The sequence below is a fragment of the Urocitellus parryii genome, chromosome 11 (assembly GCF_045843805.1).
Source record: "Urocitellus parryii isolate mUroPar1 chromosome 11, mUroPar1.hap1, whole genome shotgun sequence".
Taxonomy (NCBI): domain Eukaryota; kingdom Metazoa; phylum Chordata; class Mammalia; order Rodentia; family Sciuridae; genus Urocitellus; species Urocitellus parryii.
In genome coordinates, this window is record NC_135541.1 from 48,975,998 (window position 1) to 49,002,450 (window position 26,453).

The window sequence follows — 26,453 nt, forward strand, 5'->3', positions numbered from 1 at the left end:
AATGTAATGGATACCATTATCCAAAGACACGAATTGGGTGTCAATCTACTTTATATACAAACAGAGATATGAAAAATTGTGGTATATATGTGTAATGAGAACTGTAATGCAAAAAAAAGTACATGTATAAAGACATGAATTGGAGTGAACATACTTTATATACAAAGATATAAAAAACTGTGCTCTATATGTGTAATAAGAATTTTAATGCATTCTGCTGTTGTGTATTTTAAAAATAAAATCAATTAAATTTAAAAAAAGATGATGACTATTAAAAAAAAATACAAATGTTTCTTTTTCTGAAATTCTTCCCTTCCTTGTTCTCTGGGAAACCTATAAATAATTCACTATAAATAATTATGATTAAAACATAGTTAAAATCTACATGAATATAAATGTGATTAAAGAAACAAAAGAATATAGGTCATATACTAGAAATTTAGATTAAAATAAAAGACTAAACAAGATAAAAAGACCAAATTTAAAGATCTTAAGGATCTGAAATCTCTTAAGGAAATATAGTCAATTATAAAGTAGCTGTTTTCTGGAATTTATCAATTTTCTTTAAACTTCATGTTTAAAACTATTTAGTAACTTACTGAACTTTCAAATATTACATCTGTCTTTGGATCAAAATCAGTGAAAGTGAAAAAAGTTTAATTATGAAAATTTGTCAGAACTTACAAAAACTCTGTGAGGTTATAGTTATTCTGAAATAAAGACTATTCCTTAAATTTAGTAATATAATTTTATAAAGACTCTGCAAGAGAGATAGATAAAATCAGGTTAATCACAAAATATTTGCGAGTGGATGGCAGGCATAACGATCTATGTCTGGAATCCCAGGTACTCAGGAGGCAAAGAGGACTGCCTCCATAATTTAGCAAGAACCTGTTTCAAAAATAAAATAAAGTGTAGCTCAGTAGCTTCACTGGCTTCAATCCCTTGTACTGCTAAATAAGTTTAACAAGAAGAACAAAGGAATTTAACAAACTCTTTACAACTGGACATGGTAAAAACTTTTCCATGTTGCAAATATGCTAGGAAAGTTACAATTTTATGTACTTAATCACAACATTTTATCTTAAAATTTAGAATACTAAAAGCTAAATTGTAATGCAGGGTTTCTTAGCCCTGCATTAGGGACTTCTTTGTTGTAGGGGCTGTCCTGAATACTCAAAAAATTTTAGCAGACCCTTGACATCCACCCACAAGATGCTCTGAAATGTCTCCAGACATTGCCAATGTACCTGTGGAGATAAAATCACCTGCAGTTGAGAGTCACATTAATGTATTGCTGTTTTAAATGGGTTTTGATTAAAACATAGTTAAATATATATATATATATATATATAATAGAACTCATGTGTGTGAAAGAGTGTGAGACCAAGAAAAGAAGCCATGAGAAAGAACTTTGAAAATTCTGCAGATATCTAGAATTCAAAGCAGTGTGAAAGAATAACAGCATTATTACAGAGTAAAAGCTTTCTGTTCCATCAGAAAGAAAACTTTGCCATTGTTAAAAAACAATTTAAAATGTCATGTGAAAGCATCACTCAAAAAACTGAAATAAATAAAATCTTACTTTTCCCTATGGTACTTTGTACCGGCCCTTGATCCCAATCTTTAGGACGTACATTTGCTTTACTATCTGATTTAATTGCAGATTGTTTTGATGATAAAGATGAAAGTTCTAGAGCATTGTATGAATCAAACAAATCCCAGGTAGTGGCCATCATGCCTAAAGAGAAAGAAAGGAAAAATTATTTGAAATCAAAACTATTGTATCAGATTTACACAAAATCAGTCATAGCAAAATCTAAGAATATCTAGTACTTATTTTCTTTAAAATCACTGTTTTTATAATAATGGCAGAAAGTAAATAAAGATGACAAATAATTCATGAGACCACCTCAAGAGATCCTCTGTCATCACACTATTAGCATATACAAATACCTTAGTGCTTTAGGGATAGCTCCAAATTATCTTTACTGTAATTTCTGATCTCCACACCTCTTTTCCTTCTTTTTCAAGCTTATCTGGTATAATATCAGCAGTCTGTTATTATGGGTCCACTTAGTGATATGGACCTGGATAATAACATGATAAGATTTTTATATTCTTACATATCATGGTCAACACATACATATTATAGTCTCCAGATCTGTTTATTTGAGAAGAAATGATTCAATTTTTATCCAGTAAAAATTTCTTATATTCCTATTAATGTGAAAGGTTATACTTGTTGAGAAAATGATAGATTCTGTTTTCAAGAAATTTGTAGAGTAGTATGGTTATTATCTCTTTTTAAACCTTGTTTAAGTTTGATAAATTTGTTCATATCATCTAAAAATAACAATAGTCCCCAAACAAAAACTGGGCATATTATTAATCTTCAAATAATAATAATAATTTAAAAGTTGCAACCCCTTTCACTGCTGATTTATACCACTTTTTAGCAATTATTTTGTCAGTGATCACAAACAATATATTTCTAAATGTTAAACTTCCTAACTTTCAGTTAAATCAAGGTGTTTTAATAAAATAATTCTTTTCCTTAAAAATTAAAAATAGAATCTAAACTCAATAAATGCAGTTACTTCATTGCTAGAACTATTGTTTTCCTAATATGAAATAAAGGAGCTTTGGTATCTAATATTTTCAATAAGTAAGAATACTAACTCAAAATTTCATAATTTTCTATCTTAATGAAATTTTTTAATAGCATCTAATGAGTAATACAAAGAATAAATATTAGTATATTTTAATGAATTGGAAAGAGTACAATTTCTATGTTTATAAAGAGATCTAAGAAAGAAATTATATCCATGAATATTGAATTACTTTTTTTTTTGGTAACCTTTAACTGAAAGTTTGGTAAGCTCAGTATGTAGGAATATATTGTTACACAGTCATTAATAATATAATTGCTACACAAATAAATATACATATTACAAATTAGCAATGTTAAGATATTAGGGTGATTTAAAACTTTTTTATTTGAAGACAACAAATTACTGCTAATTTTAGTTTGAACATAATTACTTTTCTTAGTTTAAATAAGTTTAACAGAAAACCTCCAACCCATCAAACTATAAGTTAAATATGTTCATTTTTATATATCAAATAAAATATACCTCAATGATAAATAAATTTATGTCTCAAAAAATATATTTACATATCTCAATAAAGCTGTTAAAAAATAAAATCTCAAGCTACAAGCCCTAATATTATGTTCAAGAAGAGTAATAAATAAAAAATGACTGCATTTTCCAATTTTATAGTTATATATTATTAAAGCTCTTAATTTAACTGGTAACAGAAAAAAAGTAGTTTAAATTATACTTTTTTTTTTTCCAGCACTTCTGGGTTGGTCTAAGATATTTCCAGTGGGAAATGGGTTGTGATAGGAGAGTGTCCAGGAGCTTTAAACAATTAGGGGTGTTCTATTTGTTAGGCTGGCTAGTAAAGCACATGGAATTAATTCTTTCTTTACACTACACATATGTGTTATACACTTCTATTAGTGGTAGTATTTCACAATAAATGTTTTTTAAGTATTAAATACATTATTTACACTAAATATTTCAAATACAACCAAGTAAATAGTAAGGTTTAATCATACAATAAAAGCATATCTCTTCTCTGCCTGATTTTGAATGAAACTCTGGAGATCAAAATATTACCTTCATTACTGGTAAGGGTGATTGAAAAATGTGGTCTTAAATCTACAACTAAACAGATTAAATACTTCTTTACTTCAGAATGTATGGAATAAATACTAACTAGCACAGCTAGATAAGCAATAACCTATTCAGCAGGGGTGACATCAGAATGCAAGCCTTCTGCAAGTGAAAAATCATAACTAAAAAATTTGGAAGTGGTCGAGCTTTAATTTATTTTCCTAAAAATTTCTTTATCACATTAGTCACTTTTCCTTTCTTAGGAATGAATGAATAAAGTACACAGAGAGGTCAGAAATTATTAATTTAGCTGAATTACTTCTGTAAAGATTCACTTAACGTGAGAATGACTTTCCCCTGACAATATACATACAGCAAATTCTGGTAAAGGTGGTTGTTCAAATAACTGAATTTCTTCAATTTATCTAAAGACACCTAATGGAAAGGAGATCAGGAATTAAATTAAGAGCAGTAATGGCAAGCTATATACAGAGAAAAATCCAGGTAGATAACACTGTGTGAGGGGTGGTGGGGTGGGTGTCTTTCACTCCATTAATATTGTATATTATATAGATTGATTTCCATATGTTGACCCCCTCTTGCATCAGTGGGATAAACACTACCTGACCATACTGTATAATCCACTTAATATGCTGCTGAACTGAGTTTATTTATACTTTGTTAAGGATATTTACATCCATAATAATAATGAACATTGGTCTATAGTTTTCTTTTATTTCAATTTCTTTATCTGACTTTGGCATCAGAATAATCCTGGTCTCATGAGTTTCAAAATGTTCCGTTCTTTTTTTTCCCTTCTCATTTTTGAAAAGATTTGTATTAAATCTTCTATAAATGATTCATAGAATTCACCTGTAAAATCTTTGATAGGAGGTTTTTGGTTACTAATTCAATCTCTTATTGTTTTGGTAAGCTTTAGCATCACTGTGACCAAACTACCTGACAAGAACAACTTAGAGGAGGAAAAATTTATTTTTCCATATGGGTATCAGTGATCTCAGTCCATAGAGGCTCCATTCCTCTGGGTCCAAGGTTGAGGCCGAGTATGGACTCGCTAGGTTCCAGCTCTCATAATCCAATTACTATATATCTGAACACTTCTGCACGAACACAAGACACTGGGGAATGTCTTATATCCAAACTATTAAATCTGTCATGCATCAGTTGAGATTTTCTATTTCTCCTTGAGTCAGTTTTGGCACTTTGTGTGTGTCTAGGAATTTGTCCGTTTTATTTAGTTATCTAATTTATTGGCATACAATAGTTCGTAGTATTATATTATAATCCATTTTGTTTGGGGAAGGTCAGGAATCCCACTTTCACTTCTGATTCTGGTAATCTGAATCATTTCTCCATTTTTGGGTAGTCAATCTTGCAAAAGTTTTGTTAATTTTGTCTATCTTTTCAGACTACCAACTTTTTTTTATTTACGAGTTCTGAAATCTTCTTATCTCCACTCTAATCTTTATTATTCCCTTCCTTGTGCTAGCTTTTGTATCTTTACATCTTAAGGTATAAAAGTTATGTTACTGGTCTAACCCAGACCTCACACTTGCTAGGCAAACATTCTACAATGAGCTATATCAGCTATAAATGCCGCCCTAAGCATTGCTTTCACTGCAGTCCATAAGTTCTAGCATATGGTATTCTCATTTTTATTTGTCTAAAAGTATTTTTCAACTTCTCTTGTATTTTATTCTTTAACTTACCAGTTGTTTAAGAATATGCTGTTGATTTCTACATATTTGTGAATTTTCCACTTTTCCATCCATTATAGATTTTTAGTTTCATTACACTATGGTCAGAAAAGTTCTCCAGATGATGTCAAAATTTAAAATTTTATCAACTCATGTTTTGTGTCCTAATATAATGGTCTATCTTAAAGAATGTTGCATGTAAACTTGAGAAAAATATGTATTTTGCTGTTTAGAGGTTGAGTATTCTGTGTATGTTTGTTATTCTAGTTAGTTTATATTGCCATTAAAATCCTATATTTTCCTACTGATCTTGTTCATTGTTCATAATTGGCAGTGGTATACTGAAACTATTATTGTAAAATTGTCGATTTTATCCTCCAACTGTGTCCATTCTTGCTTTGTATCTTTTGGGGTTTTCTTGTTAGGTGTATGTGTTTATAACTGCAATATCTTCTTTATAGATGTTTTTGTTTCTTATAACAATTTCTCTAAAGACTCTTGCATAATACTAGTATAACTGTCTTAACTTTCTTTTGGTTTCTATTGGCACCCTTTCGCATATACTTGTGTCATTGGATCTAAAAACCCTACTCCTTACACAGCTCCATCCCACCACTTTATGTTGTTTTCAAAATTATGTTTACACATTATATGTCCATTAACATAGTCTTATAATTATTGTTTTTCTTTTGGAGAGTGGGTACTGGGGATTGAACTCAGGGGCAGTCAACCACTGAGTCCTTTATGAATCACTTTTCTATTATTGCTTTCAAGATTTTTCTCTTTGTGTTTTGACAGTTTAATTATCTGGTGTCTCTACATGGATGTCGTTGTTTATCCTTCTTATAGTTTGTTGACCCTTTTGGAAGTGCAGATTTATGTCTTTTATCAAATTTGAAAAGACTCTGGTCATTTCTTCTTCAAACATTCTTTGCATCCTTTATCTCCTTCCTCTATGAGAGTGACATTATGTATATATAGCCATGCTTATGGTATCTCATGGGTCCCTCAGGTGTTGCTCACTTTTATTTTTTTCTTTCTGCTACACAGGTTAGAATTTTTAAATTGATCTATCTTTAAGAATCAATGATTATTTCACCATCTTGCTCAAATCTACTATTGAGGGCTGGGGATGTGGCTCAAGCGGTAGCGCGCTCACCTGGCATGCGTGCGGCCCGGGTTCGATCCTCAGCACCACATACCAACAAAGATGTTGTGTCCGCCTAGAACTAAAAAATAAATACTAAAAATTCTCTCTGTCTCTCTCTCTCTCACTCTCTCTCCTCTCTCATTCTCTCTTTAAAGAAAAAAAAAATCTACTATTGAAAACTCCAGTTTTTCCAGTTCAGTTATTATACTTTCAATCTCCAGAATGATTCTTTTTACAATTTCTTTTTATTGATATTCTTTATTTGTTCATACATCATTCTCTTCACTTAGTTTAGATGTTTGTCCATAGCTTCATTTAGCTCTATTAACATATCAAATGTAATTGATCTAAATTTTTGTTTAGTAAGTCCCATCTGTTTCCTCATGGAAAGTTTGTTAATTTATTCTTTAAATGAGCCACATTTTCTTGTTTCCTTGTATCTTTTATAATTTCTTGTTTAAAACTGAAAATTTAAATTATTATTTTAATTCCAGAAACCAGATTCTTTTGTGGGGGGAGGGGTACCAGGGACTGAACTCAGGGACACTTGACCACTAAGTAACATCCCCAGCCCTATTTTGTATTTTATTTAGAGGCAGTGTCTCACTGAGTTGTGTAGTGCTTTGCCGTTGCTGAGGCTGGCTTTAGACTTGTGATCTTCTGCCTCAGCCTCCCAAGCCACTGGGATTAGAGGTGTGTTGCCACTGTTCCCTGCCAGAAATCAGATTCTTTATGCTTTTTGTTTTTAATAGTTTTCTGAGGATAATAATTCTTTGCTTCGCAAATTTTAAAAACAAAAATTTTGTAAAATTCTGTGTTCGCTGTCTTCTGTTCTCTCAGAACTCTTTGTTCTTTAGCTTGTGGTAAGCTACTGTCCTATCAAAAATTTCCTTGAATTTCTAGATCTCCCCTCAACCTCCTCTCTCTCTCTCTCTCTCTCAAAAAAAATGCTTTTTAACTAAAAAAAGAAGGAAAAGAAAAAAAAAGAAAATAAATCAATTCCCAATCTTTGCAGATATGCTCTCTGTATTGCAACTTTCCTTCAATGTGTGGACAAGCTATTTATAACTTTTCCTTAGCCTTCACTTCCTGTGTGTACTGAGCCTAGAAGTCAGTTAAAGGTAAAGACTTAGGATCTTCTCATATTCTTTTGGAGAATGTATTCTACCCAAAGCATGTATGAAACTTTTCAAATTCCTCTGTATTTCCAGGCCTTACTCAATACTCTAATTTCCAAAACAAACTCATCTGTACACTTTCCTTCACAGGGTTTGAGATATCCCTTGTTTGGTTAAGTTGTATACTCTTGCCACAAGTAGCAGTGAGTTTTTTATGACAACTTCTCCAGAGTCTCTTTTGTGAAATACTAGTATACTCATATAATTTTCTTTTGGTTACTTCTGACATATTTTAATACATATTTGTGTCATTGTATATGTTTATTTTTCTTAGAATGTTTTAGCTGTGAATGGATAATTATGAGTATAATGCATTCTACTATTGTCATATATGTAAGAAAAAATAAATAAAAATAAAAAGTAAAAAAAAAAAAAAGAATATTTTTGAAGAATGCCCTATGTACAGCTGCTTTATTGCTTGATAGAGTTTTGAGTTTGGTGAAAAAAAGAAAACTGCTTTGTCTCAGTCCTTCAGGTAACCCCAAGACAATTAAAGAAAACAAACTTAATTCTTTGAGAATACGATAGGCCAAGATCTCACACTGCAAAGATGGGTTACTGCCTTTAATACTACCACTATGTGGGGTATGGTGGCACACATCTTTGATCCCAGCTACACATGAGGCTGGAGGACGTGGATCATAAGTTTGGGCAACTTAGCAAAGATTGGGAATTGATTTCTTTTCTTTTTTTTTTCTTTTCCTTCTTTTTTTAGTTAAGAAGCATTTTTTTTTTTTTTTTGAGAGAGAGAGGAGGTTGAGGGGAGATCTAGAAATTCAAGGAAATTTTTGATAGGACAGTAGCTTACCACAAGCTAAAAAATAAAAAGAAACTTGGGATGTAGCTCAATATTAGAGTGCCCCTGAGTTCAATTCTTTGCACAAACACACACAAAAAGACCACCACCTTAGAGGGAGTGAGGAAAAATAAGTGAAGATGCCACAAAAATTTCCTAGCAATGTTAAACGGCTTTTGTCGTTTATTGCTAAGAGTTAATGGGGTGCTTTTAATAAATCTTTTATGTTACCTACATTTTACTTCTTTAGAACTCACTTTTCCTTCAACATTTTAATGTCACAATTTTGAAAGATCTAGCAAAGTTTTGAAAGAATTTAAAGCTAGTACCAATGTATTTCATTTCGTAAGTTCTCTGATTAGCTTTCTGAATACTTCCTTTATTGCATATTAAGTTGCTTTTTTCTTGATTCAGCTCTTGCTTGGTTGCTATAGACCTTTGACTATTTTCTAGAGTTCTAACAACAGTTCATTTTTTTTTTTTTTTTTTTTGGTGGTGCCAGGGATTGAACCCAGGGCCTTGTGCATGCGAGGCAAGCACTCTGCCAATTGAGCTATATCCCCAACCCCAAGAGTTCATTTTTTCTCTCTCTTTTTTTTTTTTTTTTTTGACATTTCTTTGGAGAAACATATTGCTGGAACCACCTATTCTGCCATCTTTGCTAATGTCTCATAAGACTATTTGTCAGTTAATGCTCTTGAGGTATCTGCTAGTCTAGAATAACCTCAAAAGCCTATGTGTTAAAGGCTCTGTAACCAGCATATGGCACTATTGGGAAGTGGTGCAAACTTTGGAAGGTGGGACCTACTGGAAGGAGTTTAGTCAGTCAGAATGTTCTCGAAGGAGATATTGGGATGCTTGGTCTCTCCTTTGTATTTTGCTTTTTGTCTGCCATGAGGTGAACAGAGCTCTCCTTCCACATGATCCTAACACCATAGGCCCAAAAAACCAGGGCCAGGTGATTTTATATACATATATGTATGTATCCAAAATAAATCTGTCTTACTTATAAGTTAATAATCTCAGGCATTTGTCACAACAGCAAAAGGCTGATTAATAAAGTCCTAAACAGATATTAATATTTCATACAAATAATGATCACTTGGTTTTCTCCTTAAGAATATTAATGTTCCACCAGGCACCGTGGCACATTCCTATAATCCCAGTGACACAGGAGGCTGAGGCAGGAGAATCATGAGTTCAAAGCCAGCCTCATCAAAAGCGAGGCACTAAGCAACTCAGTGGGACCCCATCTCTAAATAAAATACAAAGTAGGGCTGGGATGTTACTCAGTGGTTGAGTGACCCTGAGTTCAATCCCCAGTACCCCACCCCCACAAAAACAAAGAATATTAATGTTCTATGTCTGTTCTTGTCTTACCACCAAAGTTGAAAATGCCAATACAAATGAAAGATTACTATAATAGTGGTATGCTTTTCTGGTTCCTATATTTCCATGGGGATTATCTCAGTTAATATTGAAACAAAATGTTTACTTTTTATTTCAAATATTTTATCAAGAAAGATCCTACTATGTCTTTACAGATAACTATATCAAGACTGAATCTGAATATTTTAAATGCTTTTTTTTTTTTTGTAAGAGATATTAATCTTCTGCCCTCAGTACTCCTCATTCTAAGGTTTTCAAAGCCAGACTGGCATATACACCATTAGTACTCTGACCTTCAGGCCTTCAAACCATACTATCAGTTTTCCTGGGTTTACAAATAATAATTCATGGTACTTCTCAACCTCCATAACCATATAAGCCAATACCTTATAAAAAAATCTTTTTATACAGATATATGTTACTTAAAAACAGTTACAAATTAAGAAAGTTATGATATCATTAGATAATATAATCTAATTCAATTACCATCATATATGTGGTCCATCACTGATTGAAACATGGTTAGCACTGCATGACTATGTGTGTACATGTGTGTGTGCACCTTATTGATTCCATTTCTCTAAAGAATCCTGCCCAATGTACACATATTATAAATTATTCTCATATTTATGGATTAAGCCTCTAAGAAGATCCTTGATGTGGGCTATATTAGGGGGGGTTAGGGATTATTCTTTAGTAAAAACTTTCCCATTACTTCAATTATCAAGTAAAATTCTGTCATTTTTTGAGCAGTTTTGATAATTTTGAGTTCTATAAAGAATGATTCTTTCCTTTATTTTTAAATCTATTAATAAAAGTAGCAACAAAGAACTCCTTAATCATAAATCCTAGAATTAGACTTAGCAAATACAGCTTAATAGCTACAGACCTCTCCATGTTGAGTAATCTCTAAAATTTGTAGACTGGAGAAGCCAATCTGAACCATATTTTCTGCTGCCTGCAGGGTACCAGGAAAGGGAAAGCAAGGAATCATGCATATCCACATTTCTACTCCCTAACTGATCAATTAGGTAAGTCACACCTTTATTCCTAGGTAGAAATAAGTAAGAGAATAACAGTGGAGATGAACACACTCATTTATACTCTCTCAAATAAAAGAAAATATTAGGAATAGGGAATAAATGCTCCCACCTATAAGACAGATTAGGCAAGATACACATGTTTGCCTCATCTATTTCTACAAATGATTTAATAATTTTTGTTTTTCTAGGTGTAACACTAATTCATTAATAAAAATGTTTTTATTAAAAACTGATTAAATGTTTTTGCTAGAAGTTCATTTTAATCTTTTAAAAAATTAGTTTATAGTTTTGTTGAGTAGTAAAGGCAGTTAAGATCATCTGTAACCTTCCTTATAAGTATTCCTTTGGTCATACAGGAATGTTCTATATCTGTTCTTGTCTTACCACAAAAGTTGAAAATGCCAATACAATGATGAAAGATTACTGTAATAGTGGTATGCCTTTCTGGTTCCTATATTTCCATGGGACTATCTCAGTTAATATTGAAATGAAATGTTTACTTTTTATATACAGACTTTTGGCTATAAAATATTCTCAAGGATGTTAATTTGTAAAAATTGAGAGAGTAAGTGCAGTCATTAAGAACATAGGCTCTGGAGTAAGAACAAGTTAGCTAATTTTTTTTTTTTGGCCTATTACTTCATCTACAAAATGTGCAGTAATAATAGTGCCTAACATATAGAGTTGTGAGAATTAAACCAGATAACATACATGAAGGGCCTAAAATAATGTCTAGAACATTTAAAATGTTAATTGTGGTAGATATTCTTTGTGACATACTAAATAATAAATTTATAAATCTTTCATGAACAATTGAAGAGTACAGAATACTATGATAGAGTATACAAAAAATCAAGATTGAGTTATGTTATTCAAATCTATATCTTTATTACTTGTTACCTTATTTTTCAAATTCTGAAAACTATAGATCACAGTACATAATTACTACTGTGAATTGTCCAAATTATTCTATTTTTGCTCTCTATATTTCAACATTTATTTGTTGATTGTCAGACTCAAGGAGCATATACTAAAACATAGTAGTTTATCAAGGAGAATAAAACAAATTACCTTTGTCTTCTGTTATGATTTTATCACACTGAACATCTTTATTCTTTGGCGCACCATTAAAAGTCTGCATCATCCTTTCAACATATAAGTCATTGCCTAATCTATTTTTACAAAGGCTTTCATAATTCTTATTTCCTTGGCTGTAAATAATAAAAAAAACCAACTCATTAATAAAAATCAATTATAACTGCACATATTCTCTATGTATGTCACCATTCTCCATTTATGTCCTCAGCATCTAGATCTAGGATTTGTTACTTCTGTTTATTCTTATTCATAATGAATTATTTCTTTATTGGTTTGATGCATTTTTACTTGATATTATTATCATTAATGTGGCTATACCAAAAAGTGAAGTCAGAGTTCAAAAATATTCTTCGGAAAAGATTGACTTCCAAAGGATGCTTTTACACTGTACCTCTCAACATCTGGACTGCTTTCAGTATCCACCAGTAATATACTAGCACTATTTCTATAGAGGTTTTAATAAGTTCTCTATAGAACTTTAATGTAAATATATAAAGTTATATACTCCTTCAAAATACTACTTTTGTGACATCCTCAAAGCATATTTTCAGAATTGGTCAGTTCTTAGAACTTTTTTAAAAATTTCATTATTTTTTTTTGCTCTGAGGAATTTAGAAATGTGTTTTCTAACTTCCAAATGCGTATATGTGGATGTCTTTTAATTGTGGCTTATATTACTGTTGTTGTTGTTGTTGTTTTTCTTACTGTACTGCATTGTCAGAGAATTTAATCTATTTGATTCTACTTCTTTAAAATTTTTGAGATCTTGTTTCATGGATGTTCCATGTTCTCAAAAAGAATGTGTTCTCTAACTGTTAAGGGCAGAGGTATGTTAAGTGCAGAGGTCATTAAGATTTTGTTCAAATTTTCTGCATATATACTACTTTATTTCCTGGTTGACCTATCAATGATTAAGAGAAGTGGTAAAATCTTCTATGTGTAATGATACTTATCAGGTTTCCAATTTTGTTCTCTATATATTGAGATTATTTTATTAGGAGTATTTAAGTTTATGCTTATACCTTTATACTATTGAGTGACCTTTGCCTCTGATAGGTGTTGTCAGTTTGTTTCTTTGAAGTGATAAAAGTTTTTTTTCCTATATTTTTCTTCTATTTTAAAAATATCCTCTTTGTATTTGGTATTCTGGAGTAGTACAATGCACTGAATGTTTTTTATAGCTTTCTTATTTATTCCTATTTCTGTGAAATGGTGTCTCTCAATAGTTGAGAAAGTCATTATGACTCTGACCAGTACCTCTATTTAATTCTGTTTTGCTCTTTCTAACTGTATTAGACATATATCAGACCATTTTATTCTACTATAAACATAAACATATTTTTAACTTTTTTATACTTTGTTATTTTGTATAATTTATCCAGATCTATTTTCTAATTTATTAAATCTCTAATCAATTATGCTTACCATGTTGCTGTTTATTTTCAACAATCATATAAATATACTTATTATAAAGTTCTTTTTCCAAACATGAGTCATAAATTTGATAGTTTCTTAATGTTAATGATGTTTTAACTCTTGCTTAAATATTTCACACATATATATCTGATAATATCATTATCCATAGCCCTCAGTGTCTAGATCTAGGATTTGTTACTTCTGTTTATTCTTATTTGTAATAAATTGTTTCTTTATTGGTTTGATGTATTTTTACCAAATTCAATCTGAGGAAACAGTAAGAGCCTGAATGGGGTATGCTTTCCTCCACAGATTTGTGTTTGCTTCTGAAAACAGCCAGCATTCCTAGTAATTTAGGATCTCTTAAGATAATTTAGGTGCTTTTCTCTCTCCTTTATTTTCAAAGATATAGAGTCTCATTGTGTTGCTCAAGCAGCCCTGAACTCCTGAGCTAGGTTGTTTTTATTTCTTTTCTTTTTGTTAATTTTGGGGATTGAACCCAGAGCCTCATTATTCTAAGCACATATCTACTATCGAGCTACATCCTCAGGCCCCTTTTTTGGGGGTCCTAGGTACACTTTCCCTTACTTTGTATAAGCCGGTAAAACTGTTATTCATGACCTAATTCTCTTAAACTTTAGAGTCCAAATAATTTTATAATTTTTTATACTTTGGGGAGGGCAATGTCCTAAAATTATTTTAGCAATAGATTTTATAGCATTATGAATCACATTTAAATGACATTTGGGATGAAATAATCTGAATAATTGTATTAATACTCTATATAGATTATATTAATTTCAGACAGAAAAGACTTCAGAGCAAGAAAAAAAATCAGAGATAAAAAGGGGCATTACAAGATCATAAAAGAGCCAATTCTCCAAGAATATACAATAATATGTTTGTGTCTAACAACACAGCATCAAAATACATGAGGCAAGAATTAATAGTGTATTTATACTCATTAATAAAGAGAAATAAAAAACCTGCTTCAATAGAGTAAACTCCTTTACTTCCCCCATAATATTTTCCTTTAAGTCTTAAATATAAAAATGTCAGTTCTTTCTTTTGAATTTATGTGTGCATAAAATATAGTTAAAATCTATACTGAGACTTCTTTATTGCCTTTATTTTTGTCTTAGAAAGTCACATAATTTTTTAAGTTTAGTTAATTGACAAATAATATGCACAAATATATGGGCAAAATGTAGTGCTTTGATATATATATATATATATATATATATATACTACTTAATCTGATTTTGTTTGATAAAATCAGAGTAAGTAGTATATCTGTCATATCAAACATTTATTATGTCTTTGTGGTGAGAACATTCAAAATCTTCTCATCTAGCTATCTGAAAATACACATTGTTAATTATAATCACCCTACTGTACAACAGAACACCTTGTACCTATTGATTAACATCTCCTCTATCACCCTTCAAAAGTTCACCTGATTATTAAATATGGTAAAACCATGGATTTTTCCTCTATGAAAATTTACATATAATATAAGCATAATTTCACATGGCACATACAGTTAGTGTACATTCAGAAATCCCCCAACGACCCTTCATAGAAACAAGGTACAGAACCCCTGCTTTAGCATCTGACATATAGAAGCAATGTAGACAGTTGAACTATACATACGTTACTTTCTCAGCTTCTTCAGATTCTACAGAGATCGTAACTGTTGGCAGGTCAAAAAATCGTAGCATTTCTGACTCTGTAAGTATTATCTCTATATTCTTCTCAAGGTCTTCTTTTGTTATAGTTGTTTCAGGCACTGCCCTCATAACTCGTAAATCTGAAATACATAATAAAAGTCATTAACTAATTCATATTTTTATTTTGCATTTTTTCCTAATTGCCAAAATATATGATGAGTCATATGTTGCAGGTGAGCTTATATGATAAAGGAACAGCCCATGGTTTGAAATATAGTATATTCCACTTCTCTGAAACCAAACTGCATCTTACAGCCCAAAAAGTGTCTTCTTTGCTGACTGTAGCTATCAAGCCTAGACTAATCTTATATCCAGTCATAACTAACTCCAAGAAAATCCCCATTATAACTGTTGGCAGGGATTCTGCGCTGACTATTGGTACTACTCTTGCAGAATGTGGGCATAAGTTTACTTGGGGGGATATAGCATGTAACCCTTCTGTAAGCCCTGAAGTTAATTTCTAGTCTATATCTACAACAATCTTCTTATTGTCTTTTGATTTAGATTATAGATAACCTCAAATCATCTTCGATAGGAGCTTCAAAGCTTCTTCAATAGAAGTTCTCATTGACTATATCAATTAAAAAGGCTCAAGATTATTTTGAAAATGATTGGCAAAAAACATTTAGGACAGTCAGAAGTCTAAGATTCATGGAAAATTTTACTGAGGATAGAGTTTTGGGGCTGAGTGAATTTGGAATTGGTTATGTGGACAAAAAAGAGGCATGACATGGCATTATGTTGGAGTTTAATATATTCATTTAATCAAAGAGTGTGAAGAAGGAATCCTTAGGACTTCAGGATGAGTAAAGCTTGAACAACTTTAGGAAACTAAGAACATACAGTTTCCAGAGAACTTAATCTCTTCTAGAGAAGGCCCATAGACTTAGAAAAACATATTCTTAATAACCTAAAAAAAATTATTTTTTAAAAATGTAAACCAATCACCAAAATTTGGAATGGCTAAACAAATTATACTCTTCTGCGAAAACTAAATAGTAGCTGAATGTAATTTTCAAAATCATGAAAATATATTTGTGATAGAACACAGAAAAGTCTGGAGGAGTAATCAGAGAGGGTGCACCCCAAAGCAGATGTCAACAACACACCTGCCTAAACTTCCAGAAGGTCTCCATTCTTACAGACCTATAAAGAAAGTACGTCACTTGGGCACCAGCACAGTAGGCACAGTGTTGAAATCCACTAAGTGGCCTAAGTCATAGGGAACTACACTAAGAACTCTATTTGGAATTGAACTCAACACTACACACAAACTGACAGACATGGTCAAGAGAAGGCTGCTTACTTAAAGAGGGCCTTCATCTTAAAGTGAAAGAAAGTTCCATTCCAACAAATGCATTAATCTCAACATAGAAACAGAAGAAATATGAAAAACAAAACAAGGCTTATCTGAAAGTTAAGTACTCCCTAGAAACTGATTCCAAAGAACTGTAGGACAAAGAATTCAAAAGATTGATTTTTAAAATAATCAATGTATTCAAAGAGTATATGAATAAATGGCTGAATGAATTAAGAAAGAATGAATTATGAAAGAGCAATTCAATAAGAGATATAGATTCTAAAAAAGAACCAAACACAAATCTTGGAAAACACTCAGTTGGAAGCCTCATCAATGGATTAGATAAAAAAAATAAATAAAGAATATCAGGATTTAAAAATAAACTCATCACATTTAGAGAATAATAGAGAAAATAGAAAACAATTGTGAACAGAGCATACAAGATCTCTGGGACAACATTAAAAAATCAACCATACAACTCATACAATTTGATGAGTAAGTCAAACTACAGGCTAATGATACAGAAAACCTATTCAATGAAATAACATCAGAAAAATTCCAAGTTTGGGAATTACATGGACATCTAGGTATTGTAGGCATTTAGAACATAAAACTGACAAGACCAGAAAACAATCTGCATGACATATTACAGTTAAACTGCCAAAAGAATAGAACAAAGAAAGAATGTTAAAAGTATGAAGTCAGTTGTAAAGATCAAACCATCAGAATAATTGCAGAATCTCACAACAGAAATTCAAAAGGGCAAGGCATGGAATGATATGGCTTAATAGCCCTGAAAGAAAATAACTACCAACCTAAATTACTAAATCTAGATTTTTATGGTTTGGATATGAGGTGTCTCCCAAAACCTCCGGTAAATGTAGGCATATTCACAGGTAAAATTATTAGACTATGAGAGCTCTAATCTCATCAGTTCATCCTACTTTGAGTGCTAACTATAGACTAGTATGGCGTGGTTGGAAAAGGCATCTCACAGGAATAGAGGGCATGATCTGGAAGGGTGCATCTTCCATGTGACCCCCCCCCTCCCGTTTCTTCTCCTGAGCCTGCCATGAGCTAAGGAGCTTTCCTCCACTGGGCCCTTCCCCCATGATATGCTGCCTCAACTTGGGTCCACAGCAATGGAATCAGTCATCTACAGATTGAGACCTATGAAATCATTAGCCCCAAATAAACTTTTCCTCCTTTATTTGTTCTTTTGGTCACAGCAATGGAAAAGATTAATAAAACACAGCTGTTCCTTCAGATTCAAAGAAGAAATAAACTCTCCAAGATAAGCATAAAATAAAAGGATTCATGACCACTAAATGGACATTACAGAAGATGCTTAAAGGAATCAGATAAGGAAGCAAGGTAAACATAACCACGACAGCATGGTAAAGAATAAAGCTTACTAGATGAGTAGGTAAACAAATGAGAAGCAAGAAAGAATCAAACAAAACTATTTCAATAAACCATTCATTCATTGAGGCCATCTAAAGAAAAACTGCATAAAATGCAGTTTGAGCCCTACCTTACAAATAAAACTAAAAGCATCCCTAATAATAAACTTCCTCCTGGTTATGCAATGTAACAATGGTTCTCAAACTTTAGCATGAATAAGAATAATTGAAGGACTTATTTAAGGTTTTACTAAATTTTTAAAAAATCAATAAATTTCTTATTTTAGAGTAGTTTCAGATGTATAGAAAAGTTGCAAGAAGGATGTTGGAATGTAATGGACATCATTATACAAAGTACACATATGAAGACTTAAATTGGATGTCAACATACTTTATATACATACAGAGATTTGAAAAAAGTTACATTAATTGTAATGCAAAAAAACACAAAGTACATGTATAAAGGCATAAATTGGCGAGAACATACTTTATATACAGATACGAAAAATTGTGCTCTATATGTGTAATAAGAATTGTAATAAATTCCACTGCTGTTGTGTATTTAAAAAATAATAAAATCAATAAAAGATAAAAAAAAGAAAAGTTGCAAGAATATTAGAGTTCCTGTATACCCTGCATTGAGTTTTCCCTTTTTAATACTATCTATCATATTTAATACAACTAAAGAAACTATATGGATACTTCATTATCATCTAAAGTCCATATTTTATTCCAAGTTTCTTAGTTTTTAACTGTCATTTTTCTCCTTCAGAATCTCCTCCAAGATATCTAACATTATATATAGCCGTCATGTCCCCTTAGATTCCTCTAACTGTAACAGTTTCTCAGACTTGTTTTTGATAACTGAGTTTTGAGGAATACTGGTCATACATATATTTTGGAAAATGTGCTTCAGTTTCGATTTGCTTGATATTAAACACAGTTATGGGCTTTTCTAGAGGAAGACTACAGAGGTAAACTGTCATTCTAATCAGATATTTAGGGTACATGTTATTAACATGACTTATCACTTATTAACCTTAACAACCAGGCTGAAGTACCATTTTGTCAGGTTTTTCTGCTTTAAAGTTATTCTTCTCCTCCCCACTATATATACTGTATTCTTTTAGAAGTAAGTCAAAATGAAAAGTTCCACCTTCTTGAGGAAGGAATGTCTACATTATTTATCTAGAAATCTTCTGTAAAACTGATAAAATCAGCATACTGTAACAATATAGCCATCTCAATGTTTATAGCAGAACAATTCACAATAGTCAAATTATGAATTCAACAATATGCCCATCAATAGACAAATGGATTTAAAAATTGTGGTACATACACAAAATGGAGAACAACTTTTTTTTTTAGTTGTAGATGAACACAATACCTTTATTTTATTTATTTATTTTTATGTGGTGCTGAGGATTGAATCCAATGTGTCACCCATGCTAAGCAAGTGCTCCAGCACTGAGCCACAACCCCAACCCACGAACATCTTGCTGAGTAAAATAAGCCAGTTTCGGAAAATCAAGGGTTGAATATTTTATCTCATATGTAGAAGCAAAATAAAGCAGAGGAGGAGGGGAGGATTGGTATCATAAAGACATAGGGAAGATCAGAGAGAAGATGGAGGAGAGGAGGGATGAGAAAGGGGGAGGAAATGCAGAATGAATTTTTTAAAATAAAAAATGTGCTATGTGAATATGTAAATATACCATAGGAATTTCACCTTTATGTGTAAGTAGAAAGAAACAATCAAAAATAAATAGATGAGCAAAAAAGAAGATCAGGAGAATGGGAAGAAGAGAGAAAAATTAATTAAAATTTAATTGCATGCATATATGAATTTGTTAAGATGAACCCAACCAACTACTATGTTGTTAACTATAATGCTTTAATAAAAAAGAAAGAAAAAAGAATTCTTCCATAAAGATTAGTCTAATCTGTGTCTTTTATTCATTCATTTATATCAGTATGGATTCATAGTGTTTATTTTAGTGATGGATCCAATATGTTTATTATTTGTTGGTTATTTGAGATAAAAAGAAATATGAAAATGATTTCTATAGCTACCAGAGATACCATGGGAGTATCTATCTATCTATTTATAAATATAATTAAGACATGGAAGGATTCTACAATGGTATCAGATTGTGACAAAATAATTTAATAGCTTTAAAAATGTATGAAAACCTCATTGAAGGAGTTCTGGGAAAGGTATGAACAGAAATATCAGTGGAAATGAGTAGACACTGTACAATTAAAGACAGTAGTATTTTCATTACCTGTTAAACTAGATAGTCTTTCTCGTCTAAAGGATGGTTCTTCTAAGTCTTCTGCTATTGATTCAGTTGTTGATATACTTGACTTAGAAATGGTACTGCTTCCTATAACTGATCTTTAACAATATTAATAACATTGACATTTAATAACATTACTCATTTATTTAAATGTTCTTATGGACAATATATAAATTAGAATATATTATCAGAAGGGAGAAATCAAATATACTATAATCATATCAACAATATAAGTCAAAATAAGTTGATAAATTAACTTTTAAAATACTAAGTTGATTTTTTATCTTCTTTAGATAAAAAGTAATTCAAAATATATTTTAGAATAACACATGCCAGATGTATGTTTAAACAAATTCAATGTATTCCCAATGTATTTAGGACAAAAATCCAAAATATAACCTACAATCTCAGCCTCTTCATCTCTATTCTCTCTCTTGCCTTAAGATTATTTTGTTGCTTGTCTGTTTCTCAATCTTATAGAGCTCATCAGAGCCTCACCCTGAAGTATTTATCCTTTCATTTTTCACCTCCTTTCTGCTCATTATTCAAATTCCATCATAAAAATGTGATTTGTTCAATTTATAAAGATCCTCCCAAAACTAAATAAAAAACACATCTATGTACTCAGCAGGAGATCAATGGAAGAATCCAGAAATAATTTTCTTAAACATATGAACTTAACACCATTCCATGATATCATACAAATTTTATTTTTTATTTATAGTTTTCAACTGCCCACTTAAAGAGTGGGTCAACTTTATTGGAACATTCTTTTGTTTTACCTTGCTTTCCCATGACTTTCATTGGCAAACTTGGGGGCAGTCTCTAGAGCAGTATATAATTGTTCTGTATTCAAAAATAAACTAGAAATCAAACCCTAGCAGAATAAGGAATTTCATGGGAAAGGGAGCAAAATCCTCCCCTTCCCATAAAAATATAGCATAAAAGAAGCTGAAGAAGATAAGGAAAAGTATATAATGAGTATTTGCAATCAACTCTGTGTGATGTTAGCCCCTTATTTTGGTTCCCCAGGTATTCTTAAGTAAAATCTACATACTTTTTACAAACCTTTTCTTTTTTGGGGGGTTTACCGGGGATTGAACTTGGGGCACTTGACCCCAGGGCCACATCCCCAGCACAATTTTGTATTGTACTTAGCGACAGGGTCTTTTAGGGTTGCTTAGCACCTCACTTTTGCTGAGGCAGGTTTGAACTCAAAATCCTACTGCCTCAGTCTCCCAAGGTGCTGGGATTACAGGCGTGCGCTATAGCACCTGGCTCACAAACATTTTAATGTGAGAGTGCAGGAAGTCAAATCATTCAGAGTTCTGCAGCTAATTAAAACATAAGCAACATAGAGAAGGCACACTAGGAAAATAGGCTTTAGCTGAGAAACTAGAGACAACTGCTATCTAAGTTATATATACGCAATTTAAATAAAAAGACATATATATATATACACACACACACATATATATGGAGGAAGAATAGAACAATACCTTGTAAACTGCCCTAACATACTAGGATTTACTGTATTCTGATACAGGCTATAGGAAGAAATAAATTCTGATCCAAGTGATCCTTCTTGTGATGTCAGTAGTTTACTTGGTTTTGCTGTACCAACATGTGGGTCTGGACAATAAAGAGGTCGGGGAGTAACATCAATTCCATTTGCATCAAACACCTGTAGAAAATAGTATTTTAAAATTAAATAATTTAAAATGATGGGATTTCTATTATTTAGACTTAGAAAATAGAAACAACTCTACTATAAAAAAAGTTCATAGGATAAGATAAACAATAATAGAAAATTTTATACACAAAATTTCTTAACTAGGCATATATTTTTTAAAATCTATGTTTTATCTATATATAATAAATAAGCCATGCATTACTTAATAATGAGGATATATTCTGAGAAGTGTTAAGTGGATTTTGTCATTGTTCAAAATACAGTAGTTACCTAAACCTAGATGGTATAGGTGAATTACTCAATGTGGCCTCTCAGTGCAATCAAGAAACAGTATAAACACAAAACATATGAGGCTGTGCTGGCATAATAGCCATGCTGTTTTACAGCAAACTTTGAAAAATAATTATAAAAAGTATTTAGCATAGTAAATACACAAACCAGTAACACGTTTATTATATTTTGTACTATACATAACTGTGGCACAATTGAAGGTTTGTTTACATCAGTATCAACACAAACACCTAAGTAATGCTTTGCACTAAAATGTTACTATGGCTATGATATCAGCAGGTGATAGGAATTTTTCAGTTCCACAACAATCTTACCGACCATTGTCATAAATGCTGTCATTGACTCTTACATTGGTATGCAGCACATGATGGCATTAATTGTGGGAAATAAGAAAGGTAGAAAGATATCCAGTTGTTAATATTTTAGCCTATTTAATTATTATATATACAGACTTTAAAAAATTCATTATTTTAAGTTAATATTTTATTCTCAATTTGTTATATATTTCTGGCTAATTTTTAATTCTTTTAATCATAAAATTTTAAATACAAATATGTAATTAAAATAGAACTGCACACTTAAATAAAGTAAATATCTTGTAATCAGAACTAACATAAAATATTAGAACCCTGATAGCAACTCCAGAAACCACTCCCTAGTCTTAAACCCTTCCAGATTATAGCATTCTCTCTCGCTGATGATAATCATTAACTTAAAAGTCTTTCTTCTTTTTGTTGTTTTATGGTGTGCTTCCTTAAACAATATATTTTTTAAAACCCGTGTTGAAGTAAAATATACAGTACACCCATAAATTTACAGCTGACTTTTCAACAGAACACACACATAACCAGCATACAGATTCATAAACACAAAATTACTTTATCACTGTGCTACATCACCTGTATTTTCTATTTTGAGAAGGATCTCACCAAGTTATTGAGACTGGCTTTCAACTTATGATCCTTCTGTCTCAGACTAGCAAGTTGCTGGGATTACAACCATGTACACTACTCCCGGGCGAATCCTTGTTATTTTTAGCCTTTAGTATTTTTGTATAAATTTTAGAATTATCTTAATAAATGTATAAAAAAATACAGATTTTGATTGAACTGGCAAAAGATCTGTGAATCAAAATTTGCACAAAATCTACATACTTAAACATGACCTTTCTATGCATGAAAATAATCTCTCTATTCTTTGGATCCCAATAAAAAATTTTAGTGTAAAAATATTGGTATGTGCATCTTTTATTATACTCTTACACAATTACTTGATACATTTTTGTGCTATTACAAATATTACTCAAAATATCTGATTTTTAACTATTTGTTGCTTGCATGCAAATTCATATAAATATGTTTTTTCTTTGTTTTTAAGTCTGGTATCCAATAAACATTAATAATTCACTAGGTGACTTTAAATTTTATATGTAGATAATTCAGTAATCTACAAATACTCAATATTTTGCTTCTTTCTTTCCAGTTTTTACTTTCATTTCTTTTTGATGCCAAATTGAACTAAGACTTCCAAAAATGTTGGATAGAAGTGGCATTTTTCCCCCCAGATGTCTTCCCATTTGATACAATCATTTCTGTAGGACTTAACAGATACCCTAAATTCTATTAAGGAAGTTCCTCTTGATACCCAGTTTTTAAAAATTTTTGTGTAAATCATGAATATTCAATATTACCAGATATTCTGTATTGAGATAACCATATGCTTTTCTTTTTTTTTCCTTCCCCCTTTAAGCTATCAATGTGTTGAATTACATTCTGGATTTTTGAATGTGAAACCAATTTGATTTCTTGGTATAAATCCAAATTCCTTATGGTATATTATGCATTTTTGTTGTTATTAAATAGCATTTGCTATTATTTTATTGGCATATTATTTTCTTCATCTATGTTTGCATAGATGAATTATTATGAGAATATGGTTGTATTCATAGTTTAATGTCAAAGTAACACTACCCTCATAAAATGAGTTTTGAAGTACATCCACATTTTGTGTTCTGTTTTCATCCATATATGCTTGGCATGTATCACAAGTAAAGCCATCTGGGCCTAGAATTATCTTTGAAAGAAGGTTTTCAAATTACTCATAAAATTTCTCTAATAGCTTCCACTTTTAAAGAATTTTTCCATTTTATCTAATTTTTAAAGTTCAAATTGGAATAAAATTACATGTAATATGCACTAATTAATTCTTTCAATAGCTTTTAATATATATGATTGAGTGAGTTTGAGTATTTTCACAGATAAGTGCAACTATCACCACAATTAATTCCAAACATTTTAATCACTTCAAGAAGCCCTGTATCCTTTAATTATGACCCCTTAACCCTTGTCTGTCTCCTAGTCCTAGGCCAGCACTAATATACTTCAGGTCTCTATAGATTTCATATTCCGGACTTTGATATGAGTAGATTAATACACCATGGAATATTTTGTCACTGGTTGTCTCAATTATCATGTTTTCAAGATTCATCCATTTTGTGATATACACCAGTGTTTTATTCCTTTTCCTGCCTGAATAATAATCTATCATACAGATATATTACAGTTGCTTAGCCATTTTTTCATTGAAGGACCATTTCCATATTTTGGCTATTATGAATAATGCTGCTACAAACATTTATATACAACTTTGTTTGGGAACACTTTAATTTTTCATGGGGTATATATACCTAAGAGTTGGGCCCTAAGGTAAGTAAGACTGTTTAAACTTTTAAGGAACATTAAAGAAAACACACTTTTCAAAATTAACCAAATCATTTTACATTCCCACCCACAGTGTATGAGGGTTCTGATCTTCAAATCCTTACCAACCAATGTTATCTTACTCTAATTACAGCATCCTGGTGGGTGTGAGTTGGTTATAATTATGATTTGAATTTCTGATGATTAATATTAAGCAACTTTTCACATACTTTGTGACCATTTGTGCTTTCCTTGGAGAAATGAGCAATTAGATTATATACCCAATTTTTAATCAGGTTATTTGTCTTTATTGATGAGTGGCTAGTGTTCTTACATATTTTAGATAAAAGTCTATGTACCTACCCTGCAGTTCAGCTCTGAGCTACTGTCCCTCTGTAAACATTATAATTCAAGACCAAGATTTTGCTATCTATCCCTATGGAGGTGGCTGGCATTCTCCCGTGAATGTGTATTACTTGTTTTACCCCAAAAGCTTCACTTTCAAGGTGGCTAACATTCTCCTTTACACTCTCAAGATGGCCAGCATTCTCCCTTGAATGTGGATCCACTTTCTTAAACAAACCGGTCTCTGACTGGCACATGCTAAAATTTTTTTGTCACATATTCCAAGGACCTCTTATCTTGAGTTGAGGTCCTCCTCTCTGGAACTCCTCTGGTGATAACCACACCACCTTTACTGTCTTAATCATGGTTTTACTTTGGTGAACAAATTTATAATAGCTACTTTGAAATCTTTTTTGTTAAATCTGACCATCTGATCCCTCTCACTGGCAGTTTCTGTTGTCTGCTTTTTCTTGTGCATGGTTTGTGCTTTCTGTACTTCTGTGGAAAACTGGAGATTTTAGATGATGTATTATAGTAACTCTGGGTATTGATACCTCCCTTCTCTTCAGAGCCTGATATTATTATTATCTTATTTGTTTAGTGATTGGTTGAATTATTTTATTGAAGCCTATATTCCTAGTATGGATTAACTATCCATTAAAAGATGATATTGAAGTCCTAGTTCACTGAGATTATAACCTTATTTGGAAACTGAGTCTTTGAAGATTTAATCAAGTCCAAATCACTGGAGTAAGCACTAACCCAACGACTCTTACCCTTAAAAGAGGACATTTGAACAGATATACACAGAGGGACAACAAAAAAAAAACAACACATGGGGATAATATGATATGTGATGATATTGGAGTGATGCCTCCACATGGAAAGGAATACCTGGAACTACTAGAACCTAGAAGTGAAACATGAAACAAATCGTACCATTCAGACAGCACACCTTGATTTCAAATTTCTGACTCCCAGAACTAAGAGACAATAAACTTCAATTATTTTTTAACAATTTCTTGCCCTTTGTTAAGGCCTAGGAAACTAATATCCCCCATCTCATTTCATAGCCCTTTGCTGTTGATTCTCAGTGAGATGGTATAGTTTGGGTGGGCTCACAAACCTCTGGGAATGTTCTGACAGAATTAAGGTTCTGTTCCCCTCTTTCCCTGTCCACACTCAGTTCTTAATTGCTCTATTATTTTCAACAATGCCCTA

The 26,453-nt window shown here is 31.6% G+C and overlaps 1 protein-coding gene across 1 annotated transcript in view; it reads right to left on the reverse strand.

The window, feature by feature from the left end:
- The window catches only part of Dnai4 (dynein axonemal intermediate chain 4), a 111,892-nt gene that overhangs the window by 73,075 nt on the left and 12,364 nt on the right, over positions 1 to 26,453 (reverse strand). Inside the window, 5 exon segments of the mRNA XM_026409354.2 lie at positions 1,586 to 1,741; positions 12,029 to 12,168; positions 15,125 to 15,281; positions 20,190 to 20,302; positions 21,704 to 21,888. Coding sequence (XP_026265139.2) covers positions 1,586 to 1,741; positions 12,029 to 12,168; positions 15,125 to 15,281; positions 20,190 to 20,302; positions 21,704 to 21,888 — 751 coding nt within the window.